General features: G+C 38.8%; 1 protein-coding gene and 1 pseudogene across 2 annotated transcripts in view; one reads left to right on the top strand and one right to left on the bottom strand.

The window, feature by feature from the left end:
- LONP2 (lon peptidase 2, peroxisomal) overlaps positions 1-27963 on the top strand; it is a 136890-nt gene that overhangs the window by 102218 nt on the left and 6709 nt on the right. The window contains exons 9-10 of the mRNA XM_012655012.1: positions 1801-1980; positions 20567-20709. Of these exons, the coding sequence (XP_012510466.1) occupies positions 1801-1980; positions 20567-20709 (323 nt within the window). The remainder of the gene's footprint in view (positions 1-1800; positions 1981-20566; positions 20710-27963) is intronic.
- LOC105818868 lies at positions 16112-20515 on the bottom strand (annotated as a pseudogene). Its single transcript, XR_001137928.1, has 2 exons — positions 20509-20515; positions 16112-16617 (listed from the first exon to the last, which is right to left on the bottom strand). The product of XR_001137928.1 is annotated as a cytochrome c oxidase subunit 7A2, mitochondrial pseudogene (transcript).

A 27963-nucleotide genomic window follows, 5' to 3' on the forward strand; every position in this document is an offset into this window, starting at 1 on the left:
AACCTCAAACTCCTGGGCTCAAGCGATCCTTCTGCCTCAGCCTCCTGAGTAGCTGGGACTACAGGCACGCGCCACCATGCCCAGCTAATTTTTTCGATATATATCTTTAGTTGTCCAGATAATTTCTTTCTACTTTTAGTAGAGACGGGGTCTTGATCTTGCTCAGGCTGGTCTAGAACTCCTGACCTTGAGCGATCCACCCGCCTTGGCCTCCCAGAGTGCTAGGATTACAGGCACGAGCCACCGCACCCGACCTAGATTCTTAGCTGTTTAAAGATTATTCTCTTGCCTTTTTAATGAATTTTAATGGTAAGCTAGGTATGTCCCATTCTACATTTATGGAGTTGAATTTTTTAAAGCCCAAATGTCGAAGTTTGTAATTATATGTATGTTATTGTTAGTTTCATCTACCAGCAAATTGATTATTTTATCTTAATTATCATCAGATACATTAGTTTTATGTCCTCCGAAAATCAGCATTTATAGCATTATTATGTTCATGTTATTGTGAGAAACATCAACCAGTTCTTATTTGACCCTGGTGATTCTTCCCTTTTCAGTTTAAAGATAGCAGATAGGGACTGGTATGTCTACTTTGTTTGGCCAACTGTTAATTGCATACTGTCTGCATTACTTCCTAGCCCATTATTGTTCTAAATACATTTTTAAAGGAATATTTTTTGTTGTTGTTGTCCTTACTGTTTTTGGCAAGCTCCAATTCATTCTGAACTTCTTGGCTCCGTCTCTGCATGTTCATGGCGTGTTCATGAGCTTCCTCTGCCCTTGCTGTCGTCTTTTTTCCAGACCCTTTAACGTGCACTGATCCAATAGTTGTCCAGGAAGCTACGTTGGGTTTTTGGTTTTATTTTTAAATGCTGATTTGTTTATTTTTAAGATGCCTCTCTATTTTCTTATTGAAATTGTATGCAGTCATATATTAATAAAATGGACTTTATTTTATATCCTTTGATGCCTTTGATTGAAATGAGTTTTACTTGAGAGTATTTAGCTAAGACCTTTTATCTGTCTTTTCTCAGAACATTTAAAATCTGCTTCCCTAAAATCTACTGTATATGTCTGACTGCCTAATCAAATCCAGTTTTCCAGATAAAACTGCATTCTCTGTTTGATGCTGCCCATTCAAGCCCATCCAAAGCTGGGTGGACAGAAACGGCGGTTGCACTGTATAACGGTTTATGGAATGACTTATGGAATTTGATTCTAACATAAATGTTTTTTAAGAAGGTCTGCTTAACCACATGTAGAATCTTTTACGCAACATCACAGTACTTGCATTCCTTAGGATACTTTCTTCCTTTAGAAATCTTCACAATGAAAATACACTGAATGGAGGTGATTAGCACAGTTCCTATTAATAGTAAAAACCAGATTTCTGTCTCAGATTCATTTTTTATCTGGTTCGACAAAGAGTGTAGTTTCCTGATTCTTTCAGCAGTATTTCAAGTACGATAAATTTATCTAGAATTTTCTTAAATTGACAAATTTTTAAAAAACTCTTAAACATATCATTAAGGAGTAAATGTTTTATGTGCTGCCAAATTTACTTTGGCAATATAAATTAAACAATTAAGGATTCATTTTTAGGTATAGGGGAATAGTCCAAGATTATATGTATAAAGGAAATAGTTGTGGCTGAAAATACATCTGAATATTTAAGAAATAACAATACTTTAATGAGAAGTTTTAAGTGTGGAGAAATTCGTACTCACGAAAGGGTAATGAACTTTTAAATGTACACTGTTTCTTTAGTAAAAATGTTAATTATATTACTTCTGTCAGTACGGGTGGTATTTAGCCAAAAATCAAATATTTTTTTTGATGACAGGTATACCAGAGAGGCAGGGGTTCGTTCTTTGGATAGAAAATTTGGGGCCATTTGCCGAGCCGTTGCTGTGAAGGTGGCAGAAGGACAACATAAGGAAGCCAAGTTGGACCGTTCGGATGCGACTGAGGGAGAAGGTTCGTGACCTTGTCTTGGTGCCCAAGGCCTGCTGGCTCGGAGTGAATGGCAAAATAAAGTTGGGTGTGGAGGGATGGACTTGGGTAGTCCTTGGAGCAGTGGCACATGCCATTCCACTGGTAAATGCATCCAATAAGTAATAGCTTAATGTTTGATATATTTTTATCAAGAGGATTCTCTTTTACAAATAGCAGTTTTAACTGGAATAATACTCATTATTAATGCTTTCAGGATATAGTAACTTTTCCAGTTTATGCATGGCTTCTCTTATTTCTTTCTGATTCAGACAGTTGTTAAGCCTTAGAATAATTTATAACATGAAAAGTTGTTACAACAGTAAAAAAATCCAAGCTTTCCAAGTACTGCAAGGGCAGATCTTTGTACCCTACGGTAGCTCCACATGTAATAAGTTGTTTTTCTCACACATTTTCTTTTTAGGTACACAATTAAATGTAACAAATTATTTCTTCTTAAAAAAAAAATTGTAGGGTTGGTGACATGAGGAGGATTCTGTTACTGGAATTAATCAAATGTGAACATTGCCTTTGATACCCAATTAAAATGTTTTAACTTCTTGCCCCAGAGCTGTAAGGGGTCTCAGTTCATCATACTGTGCTGTTATGCAGTTTGCCGAAACCTGCTTTAACAAACATGACTTGAGTAGTAGGGAACTGAAAATCTCTTTCATAGTAGAGATTTATTAGATGTTCCACCATTTCTATAGCTCTCTCCAGAAAGGAGTGGATTAAAAAACCATAATTAGTAGTAGGGTTGGTAGAACAGTTACAGTTAAATATCTTCCTTGTTTTTCTTTCTGTTGCTGAGCACAGCGCATTTAACTAACAGCAATGGCGTCAAAGAGTAGACACTCACGTAATCCTCCGGGTTCTACTATGATGCTTCACCCCTTCCCTGCATGTGCCTGGAACCTCACTGGTTCGTTTTCCCTAGAGAGTAAATCTCCCGTCTTCTGTTGAAGTGGCAGTGCCTTCGTAATGTGGAGTCGGGATGGGGATAAGGAGCTCTGTTTCTTATCCAGACTTTTTAAAACTTTGTTTTCAGTCCCACTCTTCACCCACACTTTCAGTGGTCCTTGAATTCCTGAGCTTTTGTAGGATTTTATGGCTGAAACCAACTTGCCATTGTTGATCCTGCACTCTCAACCCTACAGACATTGAGGTTTCTGCTTTCTCTAGCCTGCTAAGTGTTTCTTACTTTTTTCTGTCTACTTTCTGTTTTCTGAAATTTTGTCAGCATCTTTTATCAGCTGTTGTCTTCTTTCTCATTCTTTTTATTCTTGTGGGTTTATACTTTTTTTAATTTTTTAATTGCCATTTTATTAGGATTTGGAGAGGAAGTATAGAGATAAATACATTTCAAACTGCCACTAGTAGAAATCTGAATTTTATTTATTTATTTTTTTTTGAGACAGAGTCTTACTCTGTTGCCTGGGCTAGAGTGTGGTGGTGTCAGCCTAGCTCACAGCAACCTCCAACTCTTGGGCTCAAGCGATCCTCCTGCCTCAGCCTCCTAAGTAGCTGGGACTATAGTCATGCACCACCATGCCTGGCTAATTTTTTCTATATGTTTTTAGTTGTCCAGTTAATTTCTTTCTATTTTTAGTAGAGACGGGGTCTCGCTCTTGCTCAGTCTGGTCTTGAACTTCTGAGCTCAAATGATCCTCCCGCCCCGGCCTCCCAGAGTGCTAGGATTACAGGTGTGAGCCATTGCACCCGGACAGAAATCTGAATTTTTAAAAAGTGCCCTAGGTGATTGAGTGCCTGTCAAGAATGGAAATCACTGATGTTGCTGATAATGACAATAGAGAACTGAGCTCTCTAAAGGTAACCCCTAGATCTACTTTGTGCTATGGCCTCAAGCAACTGAGGCTACGTCTCTTTGTTCTTGCCTCTGATATAATAGAAAGACAGAGGATGAAATAAATTTGTCTAGTTAACACATTTTGAAAATACTGTTTAAGATTTAAATGGCAGGACCGGGCGCGGTGGCTCACGCCTGTAATCCTAGCACTCTGGGAGGCCGAGGCGGGCGGATTGTTTGAGCTCAGGAGTTCGAAACCAGCCTGAGCAAGAGCGAGACCCCGTCTCTACCAAAAATAGAAAGAAATTAATTGGACAGCTAAAAATATATAGAAAAAATTAGCCGGGCATGGTGGCGCATGCCTGTAGTCCCAGCTACTCGGGAGACTGAGGCAGAAGGATCACTTGAGCCCAGGAGTTTGAGATTGCTGTGAGGTAGGCCGACGCCACGGCACTCTTGAGACTCTGTTTCAAAAAAAAAAAAAAAAGATTTAAATGGCATATTTTAGAATTTATAACAATACATTCAGAGGGATTCAATGTCAAGGGAAACTTTCTATAGTTACACATTGCTTAACGTTTATACATACATCCATTAGCATATTTCTAATAATATCTGTGATCGTATTAGCAATTTAAGAATAAGACACAAATATTCAAGGACTTGTTCACAGCTTGTGAACTTTGTGAGAACATACAGTTTTTCATGGTAGCATTTATTGTTTTTTTTTTTTAATTTAAATCCGTGATTCACAGCGCATCTCCTAAAAGATAGCATAGTTAAGCAGATTTGGGTAGTTATGATATTACCAAGGACATCCAGACGAATGAATAAGTAGGATAAATATTTATCTCTTAAGGTTAATTTTGGTTGTAGTCTTAATAGAGGCACAGATATGCACTCCAAATTTGTTCTAATATTGTAAGGTATCCTTTAGTTACTGTAAACGACTGTCCTTCGGATTTTAGTAGAATAATTATAAGGTATCCCAAATTGGTGTTCATGGTCCTAACCAAGCCAAAAGAAAAATTTCTAAAGAAGTGTCTACATTAGATTTTCATGCCACAAAGTTCAAATGGAGCTTAGTAATAACAGTTTCTCATTAAAAAATGAATTATTTAAAGTTAGAGTATAAAGCAAAACAGTTTTAGAAATTTCAAGTAATGCAGTGTGGGAGGTTTTTTTTTAATGTTAAAAATAATACTGTAGTTACTGCCAGGAAGAAAAGTAATTTTAGGCCACAAGCTTCAAAACAGGGAGAAACCTCTAGTGTATCAAACAAACTTTCTGGAAATAAGCCCAGAAGCACTGGTCTGTGAACAGTTATCTTTGTATTTGTGGGGTCTTAACTGGCAGTTAAATAGACCAAATAATATTCAAGGAGTTTTAAAGGGAGGTGAGATTTATAACTGATCTGTGTTAGAGGAGGAATATTTATGATTTCGGTTACCTACCTATAAACTATGAGAATTATTTCTTTAAAAGCAAGACTTCCTATGTTTTTCTGCATGTTATTAGTGTTTTCTGAATTGCCCTTGACCTTTCTGAGGTGTATTAGTTGGGTTGAGGGATTAGTTTGATTATGTGACTGAAATTTTATTCTGCTTTTTTTCCTGCCTTTAGCCAAGATACAAATGTTCTGTGTGTTCAGTTTTTCATACTTGGGTGTTTCTTTGTAAAGAGTTAGGCAAACATCCATTTGTTCAAGTATTCAGGTACCATATATGTACAATTAATATCTAGTAAGACTTCTCCTCAAAAATTATCCTCGGCAAAGGAAGATTCATACTATAATCAGTCCTTATAAAGTTTCCGTATGAAGCGTGCTCACTTTATTTTTGAGCAATATAATATTTATTAGGGAAGCTGCATTAAACTGAAAGAACTTCAGTAGATATTAGTTTTTGATTATTCTCATAGAAGTCACCTGAAAAATTGGTTAGAAAGAAAAAGAAAAAATTAAAACAGATTTAACAGTCATTCATAAAATGTGTTAGGTGTCATTATAAAGAAGCTTTTTAAACATCACTTAAATACTGTAGGTGTTATGGAGATCTCAGATATACACTTATAGGAAAAATGAATTAAATTAGCTAACTTACATTAAGCGAATGGTACTTTGGGTCTGGGATAAAATTTCCAGTGGCAGCATCATACATAGTTTCAAGAATTACTGTATCTCAGATAATCTTGGTATCTGGTAGTTTAAGTCTACCAGCTTTGTTCTTCTTCAAGATTTCCTTGGCTATTATAGATCTCTCAGGTATCCATGTAAGTTTTAAAAATCAGCTTGTCAGTTTCTACCAATAAATAAGTAAATAAATAAAACCTCCTGATATTTTGATTGTGATTGCATTCAATCTATAAATCTACTTGGGGATAATATCAATTGCCAATTGATATTATTAAGTCTTCTAATTCATGACTAGGCTCATTTAAGTCATCTTAAATAAATTTTTTAATATTTTAATAGTTTTCAGTGGCACACTTTTACATATTTTTCCTTGTTTTATTATTTATTTATTTGTTTCTTTGTATTTTGAGACAAGGTCTTGCTGTGTTGTCCAGGCTGGTGTGCAGTGGCTCTTCACAGGCACGATCATAGTGCACTGCAGCCTCGAACTCCTGGGCCCAAGCGATCCTCTCGCCTCAGTCTCCTAAGTAGCTGGGACTACAAGCAGGCGCCACCATATGTATTTTTTCTTTAGATATATTTCTATGTATTTGATCTGTGTGTGTATATTATTATAAATAGCATTTTTTAGATTTTCTAATTTTTTTGTTGCTAGGACATAGGAATATTATATTGACCTGTATTCAACAAACTTGCCAGGTTGACTTATTAATTCTAATTATTTATAGATTCTTTCAGATTTTCTACATATACCCTCCTATCATCAGAAATGCAAATGTCAGTTTTTACTTCTTCCTTTCCAAACATTATACCTTTTATTTCATTTCTTCTCTAATGCACTATCTAGGACCTCCTAGAAAATGTTGAATAGGAATTGTGATAATAGATAAAGTGAGCAGAAGACAAGCCTAGGAAGAAATTACCAGGTGAAATAGTCTTTGTTTTGTAGCTTCAGGTCACCCCTCATCACCTAATTGACTATTATAAAATGTCAGTTCAGTAGAATTCTCAGAAACTGTCTAATTTGCCCCTGATTTGATTCATAAATGCCTTCTCAACATTCTCCAATAAACACTTGCCTGTTTGACTCTGTTATCAGACAAGTTGGACAGACTATCATGTGGCTAGGTATGATTTTGTTTGTTTATTCACCTTGGGATTTGCTGCTGTAACAGGACACAACAGACCGGGTAATTTATAATGAATGGAAATTTACTGGCTCACAGGTCTGGAGGCTGAGAAGTCCAACATCAAGGTGCTGGCCTCTGCCTTCTTGCTGTGTCATCAAATGGCAGACGACCAAAGAGAAAAGAGAGCCCGAACTCACTAAGGACATTAATCCCACCTATGAGGGTCGAGCCTTCATGGCCTAATCACCTCTTAAAGGTCCTACCACTTAATGCTGTTACAACGGCAGTTAAATTTTTTTTTTCTTACATATTCCATGCACAGTGAGAAATGGCAGTTAAATTTCAACATGTGTTTTGAAGGGGACAAACATTCAGACTAGCACTGACCTTTGTGAATTTGATTAGTTTTAGAAAAAAAATTGGCCATTATCTCTTCAAATATTCTTTCCATTCTTTTACTTCTAGGATTTTGAGAAGAGACCTTGTAACTCTCTTGTCCTCTGTTCTCTTTTTTTCTTTAATTTTTCTCTCTAATTTGGTTTGGATATTTTCTGCTACCCTCTATTCTAGTTTATTGCTTTCTTCTGCAATTTCCAGGCTGCTGTTAAACCTAGGGAATTCTTAATTCTATGTTGTATTTTTTTCTTATGTAATGTCCATTTGATTATTTATATATACATATATATGAGAGACTCCAGTGGATTTACATATTGTGTGTGTGTATGTGTGTGTGTGTATAAAGAGAGAGAGAGACTCCAGTAGATTGACATTTTGTGTGTGTGTATACAGATATATAAATAGAGAGACTCCAGTAGATTCTCTATTGAAATCTTCTCTTGACCTCCTCTTAAGAAAAAAAAGAAATCTTCTCTCTTTTCATCAAGTTAATCCGTCTTTTCCTCTCTTCTTGGACATACTAATCATGGTATTTAAAGTCCCTATCTGAACACTGAATAGAGTGTTCTGTGATTCACCTATGAGTCTGTTTCTATTACCTGGGTTTTTTTCTTGGTTTTTAGTCATTTGTTCTGTTTTTTAGCATTTCTTGTATTTTTTACTGGATGCTAAACATTGTGGATAAAAAATATAAAGGCTCTAGCTATTATCATCCTTCAGAAAGGGTTACATTTTCTTCTCACAGGTAGCTAGAGTATCAACAGATCCTTTGATCCTGTCAAGGCCCAGCGTTAGGCTTTGTTAGGACTGGTCTATTTCAGTTTGGGCCTTATTCCTGTGATACGGTACTAACTTCTAGGATGTGGTGCTCCCAGGATGTGGTTCTTATTCCTTGGGGCACGACCCTTACTTCTAGGATATGATCCTTCCGAGTTCTCAACCAAAAGACCAGTGAGGTCTTTAGCCTCCCAGCTGTTCTTTTCTCCTGGGCTTCTTGGAAATGCTTAACCTAAAATAACTTAGTCAACAGCCTGAGGGGGATTTGAGTGCAGATTTTTTAGTTCCTTCTTGCTGGTTTCCTTTTCCCTGGGATTTTGCCAATGAAGTCCCAGTTGCTTTGACAACCTTTAATTCTCAGAGTTACTTTTGACTGAATAATTTCATGATTCTAAATATAGCACATACTCTGTCCATTATGAATTATGGTGATACTCAATTCTCCTTATCCCAAAGTAAGAGGAAAAAAAACTAATAAGAAATAAAGCCTTTGTTTTATAGCTTTAGGCCCCCACTTTTCATATAATTTACTAGCGTAAAATCTCGTTTGAATAGGATCTTCAGTAGCCATCTAGTTTGTCCCTGATTTGATTCATAAATCCCCTCACACTATTCCTCAATAAACACAATGCCTTGTCTGTTTGACTCACTTAACAGATACGTCGTTACAAACTGTTTCCCAGTACCTAGGAAAATAGAAGCTATAAATTGGAAAAAGGACTAGTGGTTGTGTGGTGTGAGTCATAGCAATAAGACTTGATGTCCGTGAAGACAAGTGTATCATCTCATGACAGACCTCTGAGCCCCCTGCTGACCACAAGATTGGGCTGGCTAGACCACAAATCAGTCTTACCCTATGACAATTTCTTTCTTTCTTTTTGTTTTTAAGAGGTAGGGTCTTGCCTTAGCCTCCTGAGTAGCTGGGACTACAGGCATGTAGGTCAGTGAAATCAGCTTAATGTAGTGGAAGAAGGTAGATATCATATCCTTAATTCCTTGATAGATTCTTTTCGGACAACTCCAATTAAAAATGCATCAAAATAAAAGATTTTCATTTTACAGCACTAGTTCTCCTCATTCATTGACTTTAATTCTCCCAGTTCACCACATCTTCACCTACTGGCAAGAATGTGGTATGTGGAGCAGAGAGATGTCCTGCGACTTAAGCAAGTATTCCTAGTGCCCAGGGGTCAAAATGCCATGGGGCAGAGCCCCGCGCTGGCAGGTTTGTGTCCGCTCCGCCGGGTTGTTGCACTTCAGCCCCTTCCATCCCGCTCTCTGTCTGCGCCAGCTCCTCTTCCCATGGCCTTTCTCAGAGTCTTCTGTTAGGCTGCTTTCAGAGTTCTTTGTTGTGGCTTCCTGCCATCGACTTCTCGAGCCCTAACCCGGCATTTTAAGTGTGGCTCCTTCCTAACCAAAACAGGAAGTTGTCCCTGCAGGACAATCAAGTGCTTTTGATCCTTTCAGTTTGTTTTTTTTTTTTTTTTTTGACTAGTCTTCTCCAAATCTGATGCATATCCATTCTCTTGTCTACTGCCATGAATACGTTTCTTATATTAATGGAAAATACTATATATGTTTTTAGAAAGTAACTTCTGTGCTTTGTGTAACTTACTGCTAAATTCCTGCCTTTGTCTTCTTGGAGCAGACAGGGTCTGTCTCTTTAGGATTTTACATTAGTTTTCCATTGCTGTGTAACAAATTACCCCAGAATTTAGCACACCTAAGCATTTAACAGACATTTATTGTCTCACAGTTTCTGTGTGTCAGAAATCTCAGAGCAGCATAAATGAGTAGCAGCTCTAGCTCAAGACCTCTCGTGAGGGTTATAGCCAAGCTGTTGGCCAGCCGGATGCTCAGCTCCAGAAGAATCTGCTCCCAAGCTCACTTACACGGCTGTTTGCTGACCACAGTTCCTGACTGACTGCTGGCCAGAGTCTTCAGTTTCTTATCACATGTGTGTCTCCCAAGGCTTGGGACATGACAGCTGGCTTTTCCCAGAAGGAATGATATGTGAAAGAAGAGGGTTGAGGGAGAGACAGAGAGAGCCCAGGACAGAAGCTGCAATCTTTTATAACCATCACTATTGCCATATTTATTCTATCGCTCACACAGACCAATCCCGGTGCAATGGGAGAGGGCACTGCCTTCATAAGGACGTGAGTGTCAGGAGACAGGGATCAGATATTTGGGAGCTGTCTCGAAGGACAGCTCTCACAGATTTTTTTTTTTTTGCCCATTGTAAAGGTTTTCATACATTTCATTTCTGTTAATACAGTTCCCATTTCCCAGAGTTGGAATAGTTTGTTTAGAGTTCTAAGGAAAACCTATGGTTTGGATTGTTAATAGAAAGTAGAAATTTCAGTACTGCAGAAACAGTTAGGAATAGTAATATTACTCTCTGTCATGTGGGTCTTCAGGGGAATAAAGCCTAATACGACCCCAAATGAATGATTCTTCTGCAGCAATTAAAGCAACCTTTATTTGTCAGCTTTTAATGTGGATTTTGTTGATGTTCTTGTTTTTGGACATAAAAACTTTGTTAGCTGTTTTTAATAAAGTTAAGATAGTGGAGAAGTTTTGTATTACTTGATTCCAGTTACATATAAAAGTCCTCAAGCATTTTAACCTAAATCCTGTTTCTTCCTTTCTGGTTGGATTTAGAACAATAGAGAGAGTAATCTGTGTGTGTGCCCGTGAACCCAAAAACCAGAGACCAGGTGCTTTGGCTGTTTATTTTAGATTGTTGCAATACAAGTAAGATTTTTAGTTTCTAAAGAAATGCCTGGGTCTGATGGTATGAGGTCTTTCAGAACAGGGTGACAAGTCACAGTTTACTGTTGTTATGGGGGCTGAATTAAAATTGATCTACATTTTCCTAATCTTTAGGCAGCACAGCTTTGAAGTTTTCTGTTTATTTCTATAGAATTTACTAATTTAAAAGCCTGTAGCAGTTCAACAGTCATCACAATCTAAGATATTTTATTATCAGAGGGCTTTTTCTAAACCAATATTGAAGTTTATGCTGTTGAATATCCATCATATTTGAGCTAATTTCTTTATTAAACACCCAAATTGCACAGATAGGGCTTAGAAGTTTGAATTTAGTTTTGCACTTTCAATATTTAAAGTGTTACTTCATCTTGTTCATACTTACCTTTCCTTTGATTATATTAGTGGCTCAGGACAAATAAAAATTTATAATTGTCAAAGGAATGGAGGTTACTGTTGAGAATACAGATTTCAGAGACAAGAGTTTCAGTCCTCAAGGTATTCTGACTTGCTGGTACTAAACACTGGGGTTTTGCAGGGTTCTGCTAGAACTAATTGGATTTTGTAAACAGACCAAGATTATTTTTTAAAAAATTGAATCTAGAGATGAAAACTTTCTATGCTAAATCCTTTGCATTTGGCAAGGATATTAGGCAGTGTGTTGTGACCAAACAGCTTAAATCAGGTGATGTTCTAATGTTGAGGGAAAAGTATCATGTTGGTGTACACTGCCAATATTAAAGATTCTTTTCTAAGTCTGACATTTACACTGATTGATTGATTCTTCCCTCATCAGTACTGTCCAGGTTTAAGAGAGATTTGTTTGCCTATACAGACCAGAAGGAAGCTACAATGAAGGAAAAACCCTAATTATGTATGATAGGAGCGAAACATTTGTTATTTAAATTCTGTTTTGGGACAGGAAAATAAAATATTGCCAAATAATTATAAAGTCATTGTTCCATTTAATAAATCATGTAGGAAAATACAGTGGCCTTTGGTTGTCATTGTTATACATTGTCAAAACCAGCCTTTTTAAATTATAAGAGTACTAAAGCAATGGGTTTTTCTAAGATATTTCACATGGTCTTCACATTTTAACTACTAATCCAAATAACTGTCCAAGAATATTTTCTGAATCTCCATCATAGGAAATGAGATTTATTAATACATAAAACCTGTTGAGAAACTGGTGCAAATTCTCTTGTCTGGTACTAAAGATAGGATTCTATGTTTTGGGCTCTTATACATACCAATTCATTCAGTCAGTCAGCTAGCATTTACTGAATACAGTCATGTGTCACTTGGTGAGGATGCATTCTAAGAAATGCGTCTTTAGATGATTTCATTGATGTGTGAACATCGTAGGGTGAACTTACACAAACCTAGATGGTGTATATCCTACTACACACCTAGACTATATGGCATAGCCTATTGTTCCTAGACTACAAACCTTACAGCATGTTACTGTACTGAATACTGGAGGCAATTGTAACACAGTAGTAAATAGTTGTGTCTCTAGACATATGTAAACATAGAAAAGATACAGTAAAAATAAGGTATGAGAGATGAAAAGTGGTATATCTGTCTAGGGCACTTATCATAAATGAAGCTTGCAGGACTGGAACTTACTCCGGGTTAAGTTAGGGAGTAGTGAGTGAATGCAAAGGCCTAGGGCATTAGTACACACTACTGCAGACTTTAAAAACACTGTACACGTAGCCTACACTAAATTTATTTTTTTTAGTTTTTCTTCAGTAATACCCTAACCTTAGCTTACTGTCACCTTTTTATTTCATAAACTTTTTTTTAACTTTTTGACTCTTCTGTAATAACAGTTTAACACATTGTTCAGCTGTACAAAAATATTTTCTATCTTTATATCCTTATTGTATAAGCATTTTTCTATTTAAAAAAAAATTTTTTTTAACTTTTTAAACTTTTTTGTTAAAAAAAGACACATTAGCAACTCAGCCAGCAAGCCCCACTACAGCGTTATTTTAAAAAAACAAAACTAAGACACAAACACACGTTGGCCTAGGCCTGCACAGTGTCAGGACCTTCGGTGTCACTGTCTTCCACCTCCACGCAGTGTCCCACTGGGAAGTCTGCAGGGGCACTAACACACATGGAGCTAGATCCTTTATGATACCAGCGCTTTCTCCTGGAATACCTCCTCGAAAACCTTCCTGAGGCTGTTTTGCAGTTAACTTTTTTTTTTTAAGTGAGTAGAAGGAGTACACTCTGGAATAATGGTAAACATTATGGTATAGATGGGTGCAGTGGCATACACCTGTAGTCCCAACTACTTGGGAGGAGGCTAAGGCAGGAGGATTGCTTGAGCCCAGGAGTTTGAGGCCAGCCTGTACAACACAGTGAGATACCATCTCTAAAAAATGTTTTTAATGTTTTTAAAAAGTATAGCATACTAAATATATAAACTGTAACATAGTCGCTTATTATCAAGTATTATGTACTGAACGTAATTGTCTGTGCCATACTTTTATAGGGCTGGCAATGCAGTGGGTTTGCTGACACCAGCATCACTACAGACGTGAATATGCTGGGCACTGCAGCTTCACAACGGCTGTGATGTAGCTAGCAGATGGGAATTTCTCAGCTCCATTATAATCTTACGGGATCACCATCCTATATGTGGTCTGTCATTGACCGAAACGTTGTTATGCAGCACATGACTGTACTCACTGTATGCCAGGTTCTAAATTGGATTCTGGGTAGCTGCTTTAAGAGAACTCTTAATAAATGTGTAGTCTTCTAACCTCAGGACAGCAAGGGTGAAAAAGAAAAAAATAAATGTGTAGTCTATTGGAGGAGGTGGATATATAAACAGATAATTTTAAAAGTTGGATAAATGCTGTTTTTTAAAGTCTGTGGAGACACTGAATTGATCATTGAGAAATTTGTTTTATTTATTACATTTAATATATATTATAGCTCTTTAAAATTGCTTTTAGTATTTTTAAATTAAGACAAAAAGGTCATTTGCTTACATCTCTAAATTCATTTGAATGGAAAAATTTTTTGTAGATACTGTTTTTGTTCTTTATTTTCATGAATAGATAATTGCCACTAAAACTAAAAAATGACTCAGTCATAACTTTCTTCTGTGTCTCAGTGGTTATTACGTGGAAATGTTTAGTAGGTAAACTTGGAAGAAAATGTTTTTGGTAATGTTAGGGTTGTATTGCTGTCCCCAAAATAATGAAGAAAATATTGACAGAAAGAAAATAAAGAATCTACTGCTAGAATAGCTTTTCTGGGCATTTGATCCACAGATTTCTCCATTGTAGCTTATTCCTTAAAAAAAAAAAAAAAAAAAAGATTGAAAATATGCAGTCCCAAATGCCTTGGCAGCCCTGGTCAGTAACTTGAATCTCAGTTGCATTTAGCACACTTCCTCTGGCTGGGAAGACAGTTTTCTGGAAAAGATTAACCTGAAACTGACAGCACAAATTATACAGTTGGAAATATTCAGGTTTTTCTGATTTTTTTTTTTTTTTTTTTTTACAGATACTTTGTTTTCCCCTTTCTGCCTTCCCATGAGAAGGTTCTCAGATGCATTATATCCATGTCAGTTTAGCTTTGAGGAACATACTTTATACTATTTGGTAAAATAACAAAGACATTTAAAATCTCAGCAACTCATCTCACTTTTTAAAGTAGGCTTGGTTAAAAAAAACTTACTTATTTGTATAATTGCAGCCATACATATCTTTCTCTCCATGCTTAAATAGGATCTGAATCCATGTATACCCATGTATGCTAAAGAGCTGAGATGTAAACAATATTCCCCCTCATTCACGTATGACCTCTCTGCCAACTATCTGTTTATATACTCAGTAACACACCTCCTACACCCTGACACAAGCACACCAATCTCCAAGTTCCATTTTGCTCCTGTTACACAATTCAGGGACCCCATGTGATGAGATTCAACCTTCAAGAAAAACTTTTAATCATTCAGAAATAATTTTGTTACATAATTAATTTTCACTGATTAAAAATGTTTACTTGACAAAATCAGCATTAAAAACTTAGTAATTTTTTGACAAATTGAAGTAAGTATTTTAGTGATTTCTCATTTGTTCACAGATTCTATTAAAATTTAAGAATTACTTAGCCCAAATTCAGTCTAATTCAAGAGAACATAATTGATTACCTATTTTGTATAAGGCATGGTTAATGGTATGGAAAGGACAGAGTTCATATAGTCTTTCATTTTACAGATAAGGAAACCAGGGCCCCATTTCTTCCTTTTCCTAAACTGACACATAAGAATTGTACATATTTATGGGGTATGGTGTGATGTTTCAATATATGTATACATTGTATAAAAATCAAATCAGGGTGTTTAGCATATCCTTTACCTCATACATTTGTCATCTCTTTGTGGTAAGAACATTTATAATGCTCTCTTCTAGCTATTTTGAAATATACAATACAATATTGTTAACCATAGTCATCCTACTGTGCAGTAGAACACCAGAAATTATTCCTGCTATCTAACTGTAGATTTGTACCCACTTGCAAAACTCTGCCTATCCCCCCCTTCCTCCCTCCCTGGCCAGCCTTTGGTAACGACTATTCTACTTTCTCATGAGATCAACTTCTTTAGATGCCACATGTCAGTGAGAGCATGCAGTGTTGTCTTCCTGTGCCTGGCTTATTTCACTTAACATAATGTACTTAAGATTTAGCCATGTTGCTACAAGTGCTGGGATTTCATTCTTTTTTATGGCTGAATTGTATTCCATTGTGTGTATATATGTACTACATTTTCTTTACCCATTCATCCACTGATGATGGATGTGATGAGTCCGTATCTTGGCTGTTGTGGATAGTGCTACAGTAAACATGGGAGTGCAGATGTCTCTTCAATGTACTGATTTCATTTCCTTTGGATATACATTATATACCCAGGAGTGGAATTGCTGTATCATACGGTAGTTCTATTTTTAATTTTTTGAGGAACCTCCATACTGTTTTCCATAATGGCAGTACTAACTTACATCCCTACCAACAAACAGTATATTAGAATCCCTCTTTTTCCACATTCATGCAAACATTTGTTTTTTGTCGTTTTGTTTTGTCTTTTTTTTTTTTTTTTGGTAAAGACTGCTTTATTGGTAGCAGTTAGTACAAGTCAATAAATATTGATCCCCAAAGAAGAGCTCAGTTATTTATCAGATTACTGGTCCATGAAGAGGTGAATGAAATTGAACCAAATGATTGCTGGGATGACTGAAGTCAATCCTGCTTCTTGGGAAATGAAGCCATAGCCAGCTGATACATGGCATATGCTGTTCCACCAACTGTAAGAATCACGGTGATTCTATACAGGAGGGCATCAGCTATCCCACCCTTCAGATGCACTGGAATTCCATCATCCTCCTGAAACAGCTTTTGCTTCTCTGGAACTTTATTTTCAAAATGCCTGCGTGAAGCAGTGCTTATGGTCCTCTGGGCAATCTGACGGAGAGCCAACAGATTCCGCAGCATCTTGGTTCAGTTACTAGCCACCAGCCGCAACAACTGAACACCGAACACGAAAAGTCGCGACACCGGAACCGGAACTACCTCCTGGCCTTGTGCAAGCGTTCGGGAATTTGTTGTTTTGTCTTTTTGATAATAGCCATTCTAATAGGTGTGAGGTGATGCCTCGTGGTTTTGGTGTGCATTTTCCTGATGATTAGTGATCTTTTTGTATACCTGTTGACCATTTGTATGTCTTCTTTTGAGAAATGTCTATTCAGGTTTTTTGCCCATTTTTAATCAGATTATTTATTTTGGGGGCCCTGTTTCTTACTCAAAGTTATGCTCCATAAATGTTAGTTGAATTACTGTTTAGGTGGTGGTTATTCCTTCAGACTAAAGCATTCCAGAGTAGTGGGAGCTAGGATTATTAAACAGAAAGGTAATTTGGCACTATATTGTGGTGGATCTTCAATTCAACTTTTAGGCATTAGAAATTTGCTTAATTTGTGAGGAAAACTTACAAAGATGTTTAAGTCTACAAGTGATATAGTCAGAACTGGGATTTAAAAAGATTGATTTACAAGTAGTAAAATAAAATGGATGGTAGGAAAAGTAAGCAGAGAAACCAAATTAGTAGGCTGTTGTGACAATTCCAACAGGAAAAGTAATTGTCCTTTACAAAGTTACTACTATGTGCCAGACTCTATTCTAAGCATTTTACATATATTTACTCATTTAATCCTCAGATGACCGTATGAGATAGGTATTGTTTTTAGGTCCATTTTGCAGATGAGAAAACTGAGGCTCAGAAAATCAAATAACTTGCCCAAGGTTCATAGCTAGTAAATGTCAGAGTCAAGATTCTAACATAGAGAGACTGGCTCCAAGTCTAACTCAGTAGCTGCTCTATGCTTTCATTATCTCTATATTCTATATCTATTATCCCTAGAAGAACTATTTGAAATGTAGTTACTGTTTTCCTCATTTCAGATGAGGAAATGGAAGCTTAAAGAGGTTAAGGACATGAACAATCAAAAAGGAAATTAAGAAAGCAATTCCATTTACAATAGCATCTAAAATAATTGACTTCCAGGAATAGCTCTAACCAAGGAGGTATAAGACTTGTATGCTGAGAACTACAAAACAATGCTAGAAATAAATTTAAAGAAGACCTAAGTAAGTATAAAGATATCCCATGTTCATGGATAGGAAGACTTAATATTGTACGATATCAATATTGCTCAAAGTGATCTACAGATTGAATGCAATCCCTTCCAAAATTCTAACATCCTTTTTCATAGAAATGAAAAAGCTGATTTTCAAATTCTCACTGAGTTGTAAGGGGCACTGAATAGCCAAAACAATCTTGAAAAAGAAGAACAAAACGAGTACTCTACACTTTCTGACTTCAAAACTTGCTACATGCCAGGCGCAGTGGCTCATGCCTGTAATCCGAGCACTGTGGGTAGCCGAGGCAGGATTGCTCAAGATCAGGAGTTCAAGACCAGCCTGAGAAAGAGCGAGACCCCGTCTCTACTGAAAATAGAAAAATTAGCTGGGCGTGGTGGCACACACCTGTATTCCCAGCTACTCAGGAGGCTGAGGCAAGAGGTGAGCCCAGGAGTCTGAGGTTGCTGTGAGCTACAGTGACACCACTGCACTCTACCCACAGGCAACAGAGCAAGACTATCTCAAAAAAAAACAAAACAAAAAAACTTGAGGGCCGAGGGCGTGGTGGCTCGCACCGGTAATCCTAGCACTCTGGGAGGCCGAGGTGGGAGGATCACTTGAGGTCAGGAGTTCAAGACCAGCCACAGCAAGAGCAAGACCCCATCTCTACTAAAAATAGAAATAAATTAGCCAGATAACTAAAAATAAAAAAAACAAACCAGGCGTGGTGGCGCATGCCTGTAGTCCCAGCTACTCAGGAGGCTGAGGCAGAATATCACTTGAGCCCAGGAGTTTGAGGTTGCCGTGAGCTAGGCTGACGCCACGGCACTCTAGCCCGGGCAAGAGAGCGAGACACTGTCTCAAAAAAAAAAAAAAAAACTTGATATTATACAGAGCTATAGTAATTAAAATAGTATGGTGCTGACAAAGGACAGAAATATAGACCAATAGAATCGACTAGAGAGCCCAGAAATAAATACTCATATATACGGCCAATGATTTTTAAGTAGGGGCCAAGACCATTAAATGGAGAAAACACAGTCTTTTCAACAAATGGAGCTAGGAAAACTAGATACATCCACATGCAAAAGAATGAAGTTGGACTTGGACTCTCTCCTTACATTGTATATAAAAATTCACTAAAAGTAGATCAAAGATCTAAACTTAAGAGCTAAAACTATAAAACTCTTAGAAGAAACCATTGGGGAAAATCTTCATGACATCGTATTTGATAATTTCATGCATATAACACCAAAAACACAGGCAGCAAAAGAAAACATAAGCCAGTTGTGGTCACTCACACCTGTAATCCTAACACTGGGAGGCCAAGGCTGGAGGATCACTTGAGGCCAGGAGTTTGAGACCAGCCTGGGCAACAGAGCGAGACCTTATCTCTACAAAGCAAAAAAAAAAAAAAAGAAAAGAAAAAGAATAAATAAATTGGACTTCATCAAAATTAAAAACTTTTATGCATCAAAGGACACTATTAAGAAAGTGAAAAAACCCTACACAATGGGAGAAAATACTTGTAAAACATATATCTGATAAGGGATTGATATCCAGAATATATAAAGAACTCCTACAATTCAATCACAAAAAAAAAACCTAGTTAAAAAATGGGCAAGGGATTTGAATAGACATTTCTCCAAGGAGGAAGATACACAGATGGCCAGCAAGCACATGAGAAGATACTCAGCATCATTAGTCATAAGAGAAATGTAACTCAAAACCACAATGAGATATTTCTTCACACTCAGGATGGCGGTAATGAAAAAAAAATAAATAGCAAGCATTGGCAAGTATGTGGAGAAATTGGAACCCTTGTGTATTGCCAATAGGAATGTCAAAAAGTGCGGCCACTGTGGAAAATGTTTTGGTAGTTCTTTGAAAAGTTTAACTTTTCAAAGAGAACTACAATATTATCCAGCAATTCCATTCCTAAGTATACATTCATACTGGCCTTACAAAGACCGATAGACAAGGTGGTCTGATAGATCAGCTGGGTCCTGCTCCCTGTATGTCTGGGCCAAACCAGACTGAGACAATACTTTGACAAGATATCAGCCAGTCAGGGCTTTTAGGCAGGTAAAGGAAATAGTCCACTGTTATAGGGATTTCAAACCAGGCTTTGTGTTCTCTTACCCTGGCACTGGGAATTATTAATATATTTATTTATATTGGAAAATGATAACCTTAGAGTTGAGCTATATGCTTACAAAAGAGGTATTGCTTATGTGGGTTCTATCATTTCCAAGTTCATGTTGCCCATTAGAAAATGAGACACCTGATCAAACTTCCCTGAAGAGGGAACTGAAAAGTTTGTCACAAGCCCTAAGTTAGGTTGATCTAACAGAGAATTGTCCAAAGTCATCTATTGCATTTGACCCTTCAGTATTTGGCCTCTAGGGGTCATAAGTTGCGTAGTGCCAGGCATTGTTCTTGAGTTAAGAATATAATGGTTAAAAAGAGGACAGGCAAGGTTACTGCCCTCCTGGTGCTTACACTTTAAGGGGGGAGACAGATAATAAACAAGTAAAAGTAAATGAACAAGGTACTATTAATACTCAGGAGGCTGAGGCAGGATTGCTTGAGCCCCTGAGTTTGAGGTTGCAGTGAGCTATGACAATGCCACTGCACTCTAGCGCAGCCAACAGAGTGAGACCATGTCTCCAAAACAAAAAATGAACAAGGCAATTGCAAATACCACCCTGGAGGGGCTCTTGAAAGACTGATTCTTCCACCTGTGTTCCACAGATACACAACGCGAATTTTTTCAGTGCATAAAAGGGACTGAACTATTGAAATCCACTGTGCTTCTGTTTGATATTTACTGCTCATGGATTCTCAAACCTGCAAATCACAACTTCTAAATAATTTTTTCTCTCTTAGGTTGCAAAGAACACATCTTAGAAGATGCAAAGCCTGAGTCTATCAGTGACACTACTGACTTGGCCCTACCACCCGAAATGCCAATTTTGATTGATTTCCATGCTCTGAAAGACATCCTTGGGCCCCCGATGTATGAAATGGAGGTGATCATTCTCATTTCTTTGTTGATACTCACCGGTTTACTCTTTTGGTTGCTTAATATATCAGGGGAGAAGTAGAATTGGGTGTTTCCAGAGGCTGAATTTTGTCTTAGGATTGGAAACTTGTTTTCTGTATGATACTGCATGTCAGTACTTAATGTGATAATATGACTGTTGCAGGGAGCCAGAGACCCTGGTGATATCCTCTTTTAGAAACCTAGTTTCATTTGATTCTTTATCATCCAGTTCCATTTTAAGACCAGTGTCTCTCAACTTTTCTCCTTAGAAAAATTCTATATTCCTATATGTGCTTTAATGAAGGATTTTTTTGTGCTATCAAGGGCTTGGGGGAGGAGCTAGAGAATCGACATGATAAATGTCAGAAAACATAAGCATAGCTTTAGCTTCAGACTGCTGCTAGTTCAGACCGAGGTGGCATCTTTTAGGAATCTCTTGTTTCGTTGTTAATAGTTTCTTTAGGGTTAAATCCATGTATAGGTCTAGCCCTATTTTCATCTTTTCCCCCAATTATACCTCACAGCAGAAGGGCCTGGGCCCCAGACTGAGTTGAGACGGCTGATGGAAATAGGGTTAGAATATAACTGCTGAGGGCATTATGAAATATTTCCTAAGGTGCTAAGAGGAGCTTTTATTGGTCAGTTACTAGAAAAAGTTTGTGTTATACTACTGAATTTAACTTTAGCCTCACCTCCTTCTTGTCAGTTTAAGGAAAAAATATTTTCAGAAAATAAATCTGGTAAATTATACATATGATAACCTAAAATTTGAAATCATACCAGTAGACACGGTTTCCTCAGGTTCCTAACAACTAAGAGGAGGAAAAATAGTCCCCAGACCCATCGTGTTTATCTACTTAAATTCTGAGCTGGTCATTAACGCTAATGAGCTCTCTGCAAAGCTCTCAGCTACTTTCATCTTATTCCAGAAATAAACAGTTTGTAAGTTTTAAGCTACCTGTTGTTTTTTTCATCTTGTTCACTCTCCTCAGTAAATCTGGACTTGAACAATAGAATCAGAGACATGATTTCGGTTATTTGAATTCTTAAGATATCACAGATTTGAATTTTGAAGTGTTGAAAGAACTTGAGTAAAACTTTGCTGGTTAAGAAAGTGAACAAAACTTGCTTTCTCGTTCTGAGAGAATCCAATAATCTCGTGAGTGAAGGTGTAAACAGGTTCTGACTCCTGCATGGCTGATGGTGTTTTGCTCTAGGCTTTCCAGAAAAAGTGTATTCCAGCAGTTCCTTGAGGATTTAAACTAGAACAACAAGTAAAAACAAAAGATGGATGCATGTTTCTATTGCATACACCCTTCTCTCCCAGCTGCTTCTGCTGATGTTGGGCTTGGAAGCATTGCTCCCGTTCCTGGGCCTTGGCAACGATAGAGCCAAAAGGATAGAAGAGAGAAATTTTATAGACACTGCTTAACAGCTTTCTTTGTTAGCACTGGAGAAACTAACTTACTTTCCTTGTAGCATCTGAGCTATTATGTGTGACCACTTTTACCAACATGAGTCTGAAAGGAAGACTCCAGCAGCCTTTTTGCCTTTTATAAATAGCATCTTAGAATAGAAGACCTGGTTTCTTAGAGTTTGGAACATTTTGTTCATCTTTTTCACACTTGAAAGAGAGAATTCACCCTGTGGTCTGAGGTTTCTGTCTCTACTATAGTGGTCTGATGAGTGTCAGCCCCAAATTACTTAACCACAATCTGCCTCAGCATTTGCATCTATAAAATCAAGATTTATGAAAAATTTCTTTATTGTCCATGAGGGCCATCACTGTGCTAGGCGCCTTCCATTTTGAACACAGGGAAAAAGCTTAAAGAGATGACATGAATTGTGCAAATTGGCTTAAGGTGCAGTTAGTGGAGTCAGTGTCCTAACTCAGATCTGCTGACTCCCAGGTGCAGTGTTCTTTCCACTCTTCTATAATACCCTGTCGACCAAGAAAATTCCTGCCTTTTCCTGCTGAACAGTGCGGCAGTGATGCATGGCAGTTTTTTCAAAAGGCATCTGCTTTACGTCAGGTTTCGTTCTTATTCTGACCGAGTAGTGCTCTGGTTTGGAATGGGAGCGATTGGGCTCGACTTCTAGGCCACTCCCACGTCTGTGTCTGTCAGTTATCAGGCACTGGGGAAGGCCCTCTACAAATGATGTGTCATTTAATCCTCAGTCATGGTGTCTTTCCAATAGCAGATGAGGAAACAGGCTTAGAATGTTTAAATAACTTGGGAGAATACAGAACTTATGCCAGAATCGAGATTGGTTCCAGGCCTGACTGACTCCAAAGCTTGTGCTCTGTGTATTACATTAGAGAAACATAGCGCAGGTACATCTGAGCAGGTCCCCTGTTCTTTGCAAGGAGTTCACAGTGGCCAGTCTTATCTGTCCCCTGCTTTGTGCTGGCCTAGGCAGAGAATCTGAACAGAGGGATTCCACCGGGAATATTGGAGTACATGTTGAGGTCTTCCTAAGATGTTGTAAGATACCTTTTTTGTTAAAATGCTTGTATTTTCCATGAAGGTAAAAGTCTAAGGTCTGTCATTTATTCTAGAAAGAGTTTCATTCATTTAGTAAATATTTATTAAGCATATGACATGCTTCTGGCAACACAACAGTAAATAAGCAAGGTGTGATCTTTACCTTCATGGAGCTTACTTTCGGGGAAAAAATAGACAAATAAACAAATACTACAAATTGAGGTTGATGCTATAAAGAAAACAAACAGGGTGATACTGAGGGAGTAGCTGCTCTGGCTATATCTGAGATACACTTTCGAGGCAGATGGGACAAAAGTAGAGGTCAACATGCTGGTGGATGACAGCTGAGGAAGGGTACGTGTGTAGTGCCCTCTACTCAGATGGAGGAGACCGGGGAGGGCGGGGGAGGGAATGTTGCAAAGAAAACAGAGCTCTTTCGAACATGTTGGGTTTGCAGTGTCTGGGCGGCATCTGAGTGGAGACATTTGGAGAACCAAGATGGAGATAGAAATCATAGACGTGTCAGAAAATAGAAGATATTTGGAGCCCAGAAATATCGAGATCATCTAAGAAAAAGTATACATAGGAAAGGGCAGGTAGGCTAGGAGCAGGCCCTGAACACCATTATTTAGCGATCACATAGAGGGGCCGAGGAGCCAACAGAAAAGAGAAAAGCCAGGAAAAAAGAAAAGGGAATAAGAAGGAACCAAGCAGTCAGGGGAGAGGAAACAAAGATGTTGTGCTGCCATAAAAGCAAGAGAAGAGAATATTTCAAGAAGGAGAGAACATAAAAATGTGTAGGCCGGGCGCGGCGGCTCACGCCTGTAATCCTAGCACTCTGGGAGGCCGAGGCAGGAGGATTGTTTGAACTCAGGAGTTCTAGACTAGCCTGAGCAAGAGTGGGACCCCGTCTCTACTAAAAATAGAAAGATATTAGCTGGACAATTAAAATATATATATAGAAAAAAATTAGCCGGGCATGGTGGCGCATGCCTGTAGTCCCAGCTACTCGGGAGGCTGAAGCAGAAGGATGGCTTGAGCCCAGGAGTTTGAGGTTGCTGTGAGCTAGGCTGACGCCACGGCACTCTAGCCCAGGCAACAGAGTGAGACTCTGTCTCAAAAAAAAAATGTGTTTACTGTTTGTGGCGAGAGCATAGAAGATGAGGTCAGGAAAATGTGTACTGAATTTGAAAGCATAGAGGTTGTTGACCTTGAAAGAGATTTCTCAAGGAGTGGGGATGGCAGATTTGGAGTATGCTGAAGAGAAAATGGGATACGAGGAAATAGAACATGTGTAGGCAACCATTCAGAAGTTCGGCTGTGAGTGACTGCAGAGAAACGAGGCAGCTAGAAGGGAATATGGACGACAGAGGGAGAATGTATTCAAATAGTAGCTGCTGAGAAGAATAATCCAGTAGACAGCAGGACTGATGTTGTTGAGGAAGAGGTGGTACAATAGAAACAAAGTCTTCAGGAAAGTGGGATGTCATGGGGTCCAAAATGGTTCGTGATAAGAGAAGGGATACCCCTTTGTAGGGTATTATGAAGAAAGGGACGAGAATATAGAGTTATTTACAAGGAAAAGATTATGATGATGGAGCAAAAGTATGTTAGCTGAACAAGGAGAGGAGTGAAGCTAGCACAGAGCTGGTATGTAATGAGAAACTGGTAGAGTTTATGGCATGGACACAAGGGTGCTGGAAGGATAAGAAAATGAGGGTCGGGGTCCAGCTGCGGTGGCGCATGCCTGTGATCCCAGTGCTTTGGGAGACTGAGGCAGGAGGATCACTTGAGCCCAGGAGTTTGAGGTTGCAGTGAGCTAGGCTGACGCCACGGCACTCTAGTCTGGGTGACAGAGCGGACCCTGTCTTAAAAAAAAAAGAGGGTGAGGAGGTCAAGAAGGGGGGCGTTTGAAATTCAGATTTAGAGGTAGTGTGGTTTCTGTTGACAATAAGGACCTGGAAGAGTGTGTCTGACTGGGTCCAGGAGGTGTTTAAAGGACTGAGAAGCCACGTTCTGGATGGGCATCATGTGCTCGCTGAAGACACCCAGGATGACAGCAGGAGTTAGGGGGATAAGGAAGGAGAAGAGTCTCTGAATGTAGAAGGGAGTGAGGAGAGAGATGGTGAAGCCAGCTGCCATGAACAGGGCTTACCAGAAGGGAGGAGGAATAAGATCTGAAAGCAGCAGGGAGGCCTAATCCCTAAGTGATAAGCCCAAGCTCCTCAAGTTTCTTGTCTTTCTCCGTCTCGTGGGTGTGACTATGTACGTGTGCCATTACAGCGTCGAGAGAATTGGGTGACTTAATGTGTACAAAGCACTCAACATAATGCCCAGTACATACTAAAAACGTGAACAAATACTTGTTCCTGCAAGTACCATACTCCCCTAAAAACAAACAGACCTGTCCCCAATCACCACAAAACCCTTGTTTTTTTAAATCCTAATTTTGTGTCCATATTTACTAACCTTATACCACCCTTTATTGTTCTTCACTTTCATTGAATATAAGTCTACAAAAATATATTGGTACCAAAAAGTGATACTGACCTAGCAGACTGGCAGTAAGAAAGCAAGCTGAGAAGGCACACTTTTACTAATGAGTTCTATCCCTTTGAAATTCTCTCAACAGGTTGAAAAATGGGCTCTAGGAACTTAGTCTAGGTTTCAAATTTAGAAACAGTATCATAGGTCACCTTCTCGAATACAGTAAAGTTTTCTAAAGAAACAAGATCAGCTAAGCTCACTTTTTAAAAGCAAAATAAAAGGTTTACTGTGCTATTGGAGATAGAGTGTAGAAGAGGAGGAGAGGGTGCAGGTGTCCCCAGGCAGCCTGGACTTGGCTTACGCTGCTTATGCCACCATGACGCAGGCTTGGCTTAGAACACTTCCTCCAGCTCTTAGGGGGAGCCGTCTAAGTAAGTGGGCTTATTCTACAGTAGGTGGTAGCTAGTAGCTCATTCTCTAGCTGTGCTTTTATCCTCTCTAGTGGGAGACAAGATCCTGGGTTTTCTGCCTCCTGAAGGCTACACGGAAAGAGTAGGTCACCAAAGGAGTCAGGCTGCTTTTAGCAGGGAGAATGGACATTAGGCACCCCCAAAACAGCAGAGGACCAGACCAGTATACCTAGATGGATAGAGGATTCTGTCATTGGACTATTCCTGACGCCACTCATGTTTCTACATAATTCCCCACCTTATATAAAAGCCTCAATACTGGCTTCTGGCTATGGTGTATAAAAAGACTTTATCTAAAGGTTACTGCCCTGAGAAAATAATAAAAGGAAGAAGAGGATAGACGTGCAGATTTTTAAAGGCATCCTGAGTAGAACGCATTCAAAGGTGAATTCCAGGAGATTCCATCATCAAGCTTGTCTTTCAAGCAAATGAAACAAGCTGGTAGAAGTGAGGAGTATAAACAGTAAATGGCCCAGAGAATCATGGTGGTAAATTATGTCTCTATCCCACTCCACTTAAACACGCTGAGCCCCAGCCTGTCTTCATGCTGCGTGCCACCTGTTGAAGACGGCACCGGTGCTGCACCGCCGTCTGGTCCGGGGCCCGTCAGCAATCGCTCGTGCCGAGGAAAGGCCCTACTGACAGGGTCAGAGAGCAGCTGGCTGCCCGCAGTGCAAGCACCAGGCCAGCCCGGGCGACTGCGTGCTGCTCTGAGAAACGGCAGCAGCGGAGCCAGCCCCTCTCGAAGGGAAGCAGAGTCTGCCCTTCCCTGCTCCGAATGCCACTGAACAAACCACAGCTAGAAAAATCAGATATTCATGAATTCAAGGATCTCAGTACAAAGACTTTATAAAGAGGTTGCCAGATGGATAGCTTCTGCGGTGACAGCCCTGGCAGGAGCATAAAAAGTGCTATGTGAGCTATAAAAGAAACCAACTGACAGCGTAAACGTCACTACAGAACAAACCTGCACACGTATCACAGCAATTCGACAGCTCAGGTTTTGCATTCAGCATTGCACCAAGCTTGTCCCTGGAAACAGGGTCCACAAAATTCTTCACGGCTCCATTTCTTGGCACCTGCTGCCCCTTCTCGTTACGACTCTACTCAGCCTCTCCTGTGACACCCGAACATCTTAGCGACCTTTGCCTCTTCAGGGCTCCCTGTAGATAGTAATGAAAGCACTTTGTGGACACCTTGTTGTAGCTGCCCACGCTGGAGTACAGCTGTTCCTTGTCTGATGTCCCTACGGAGTCTGTCAGTTCCAGGGGGTGTCCACGTTTGTGCCCCTACGACCTGGCTCAGGATACCTGGTAAAGGACTTTTGAATGAATGTAAAGTCTTGGTCCCTCTGATGGGTCTGTTAATGCTGGTCTAGGCTTGGAAGGGTCCTAAAAAGTTGCACATATTAACTATTTCAGTCAAATATTACTATTTTTAGTTGACCAAGAAGGAAGAGCGTGTGAAACTGGCAATGATTCGATACTCAAGTGCTCATTAAAACTGATGTCCTTGAAGTATGAGGAATGCAACCCATACATTAAAAGACACATTCTGTTATTCTTAGTTTTTTCCTTAAATATTTGAAATACTTCCGCATATTGACCTTATTGATAGAATTATTACAGAAGAAATTGACCATTTCTTTGAACGAGATTATTTAACAGATAAGGAAACCAAAGCACAGCGGTAGGACAGGTGGGAAACTGAACAACAAAAACGAACTCGAGATACGCATGTGCCACGTTGACATGAAAACATTCTAAACTTCAAGCCTAGGCCTGTCTTAGCTGGTGT

This window comes from Propithecus coquereli, unplaced genomic scaffold, assembly GCF_000956105.1.
Source record: "Propithecus coquereli isolate 6110/MARCELLA unplaced genomic scaffold, Pcoq_1.0 Scaffold458, whole genome shotgun sequence".
In the NCBI taxonomy this organism is placed as follows: domain Eukaryota; kingdom Metazoa; phylum Chordata; class Mammalia; order Primates; family Indriidae; genus Propithecus; species Propithecus coquereli.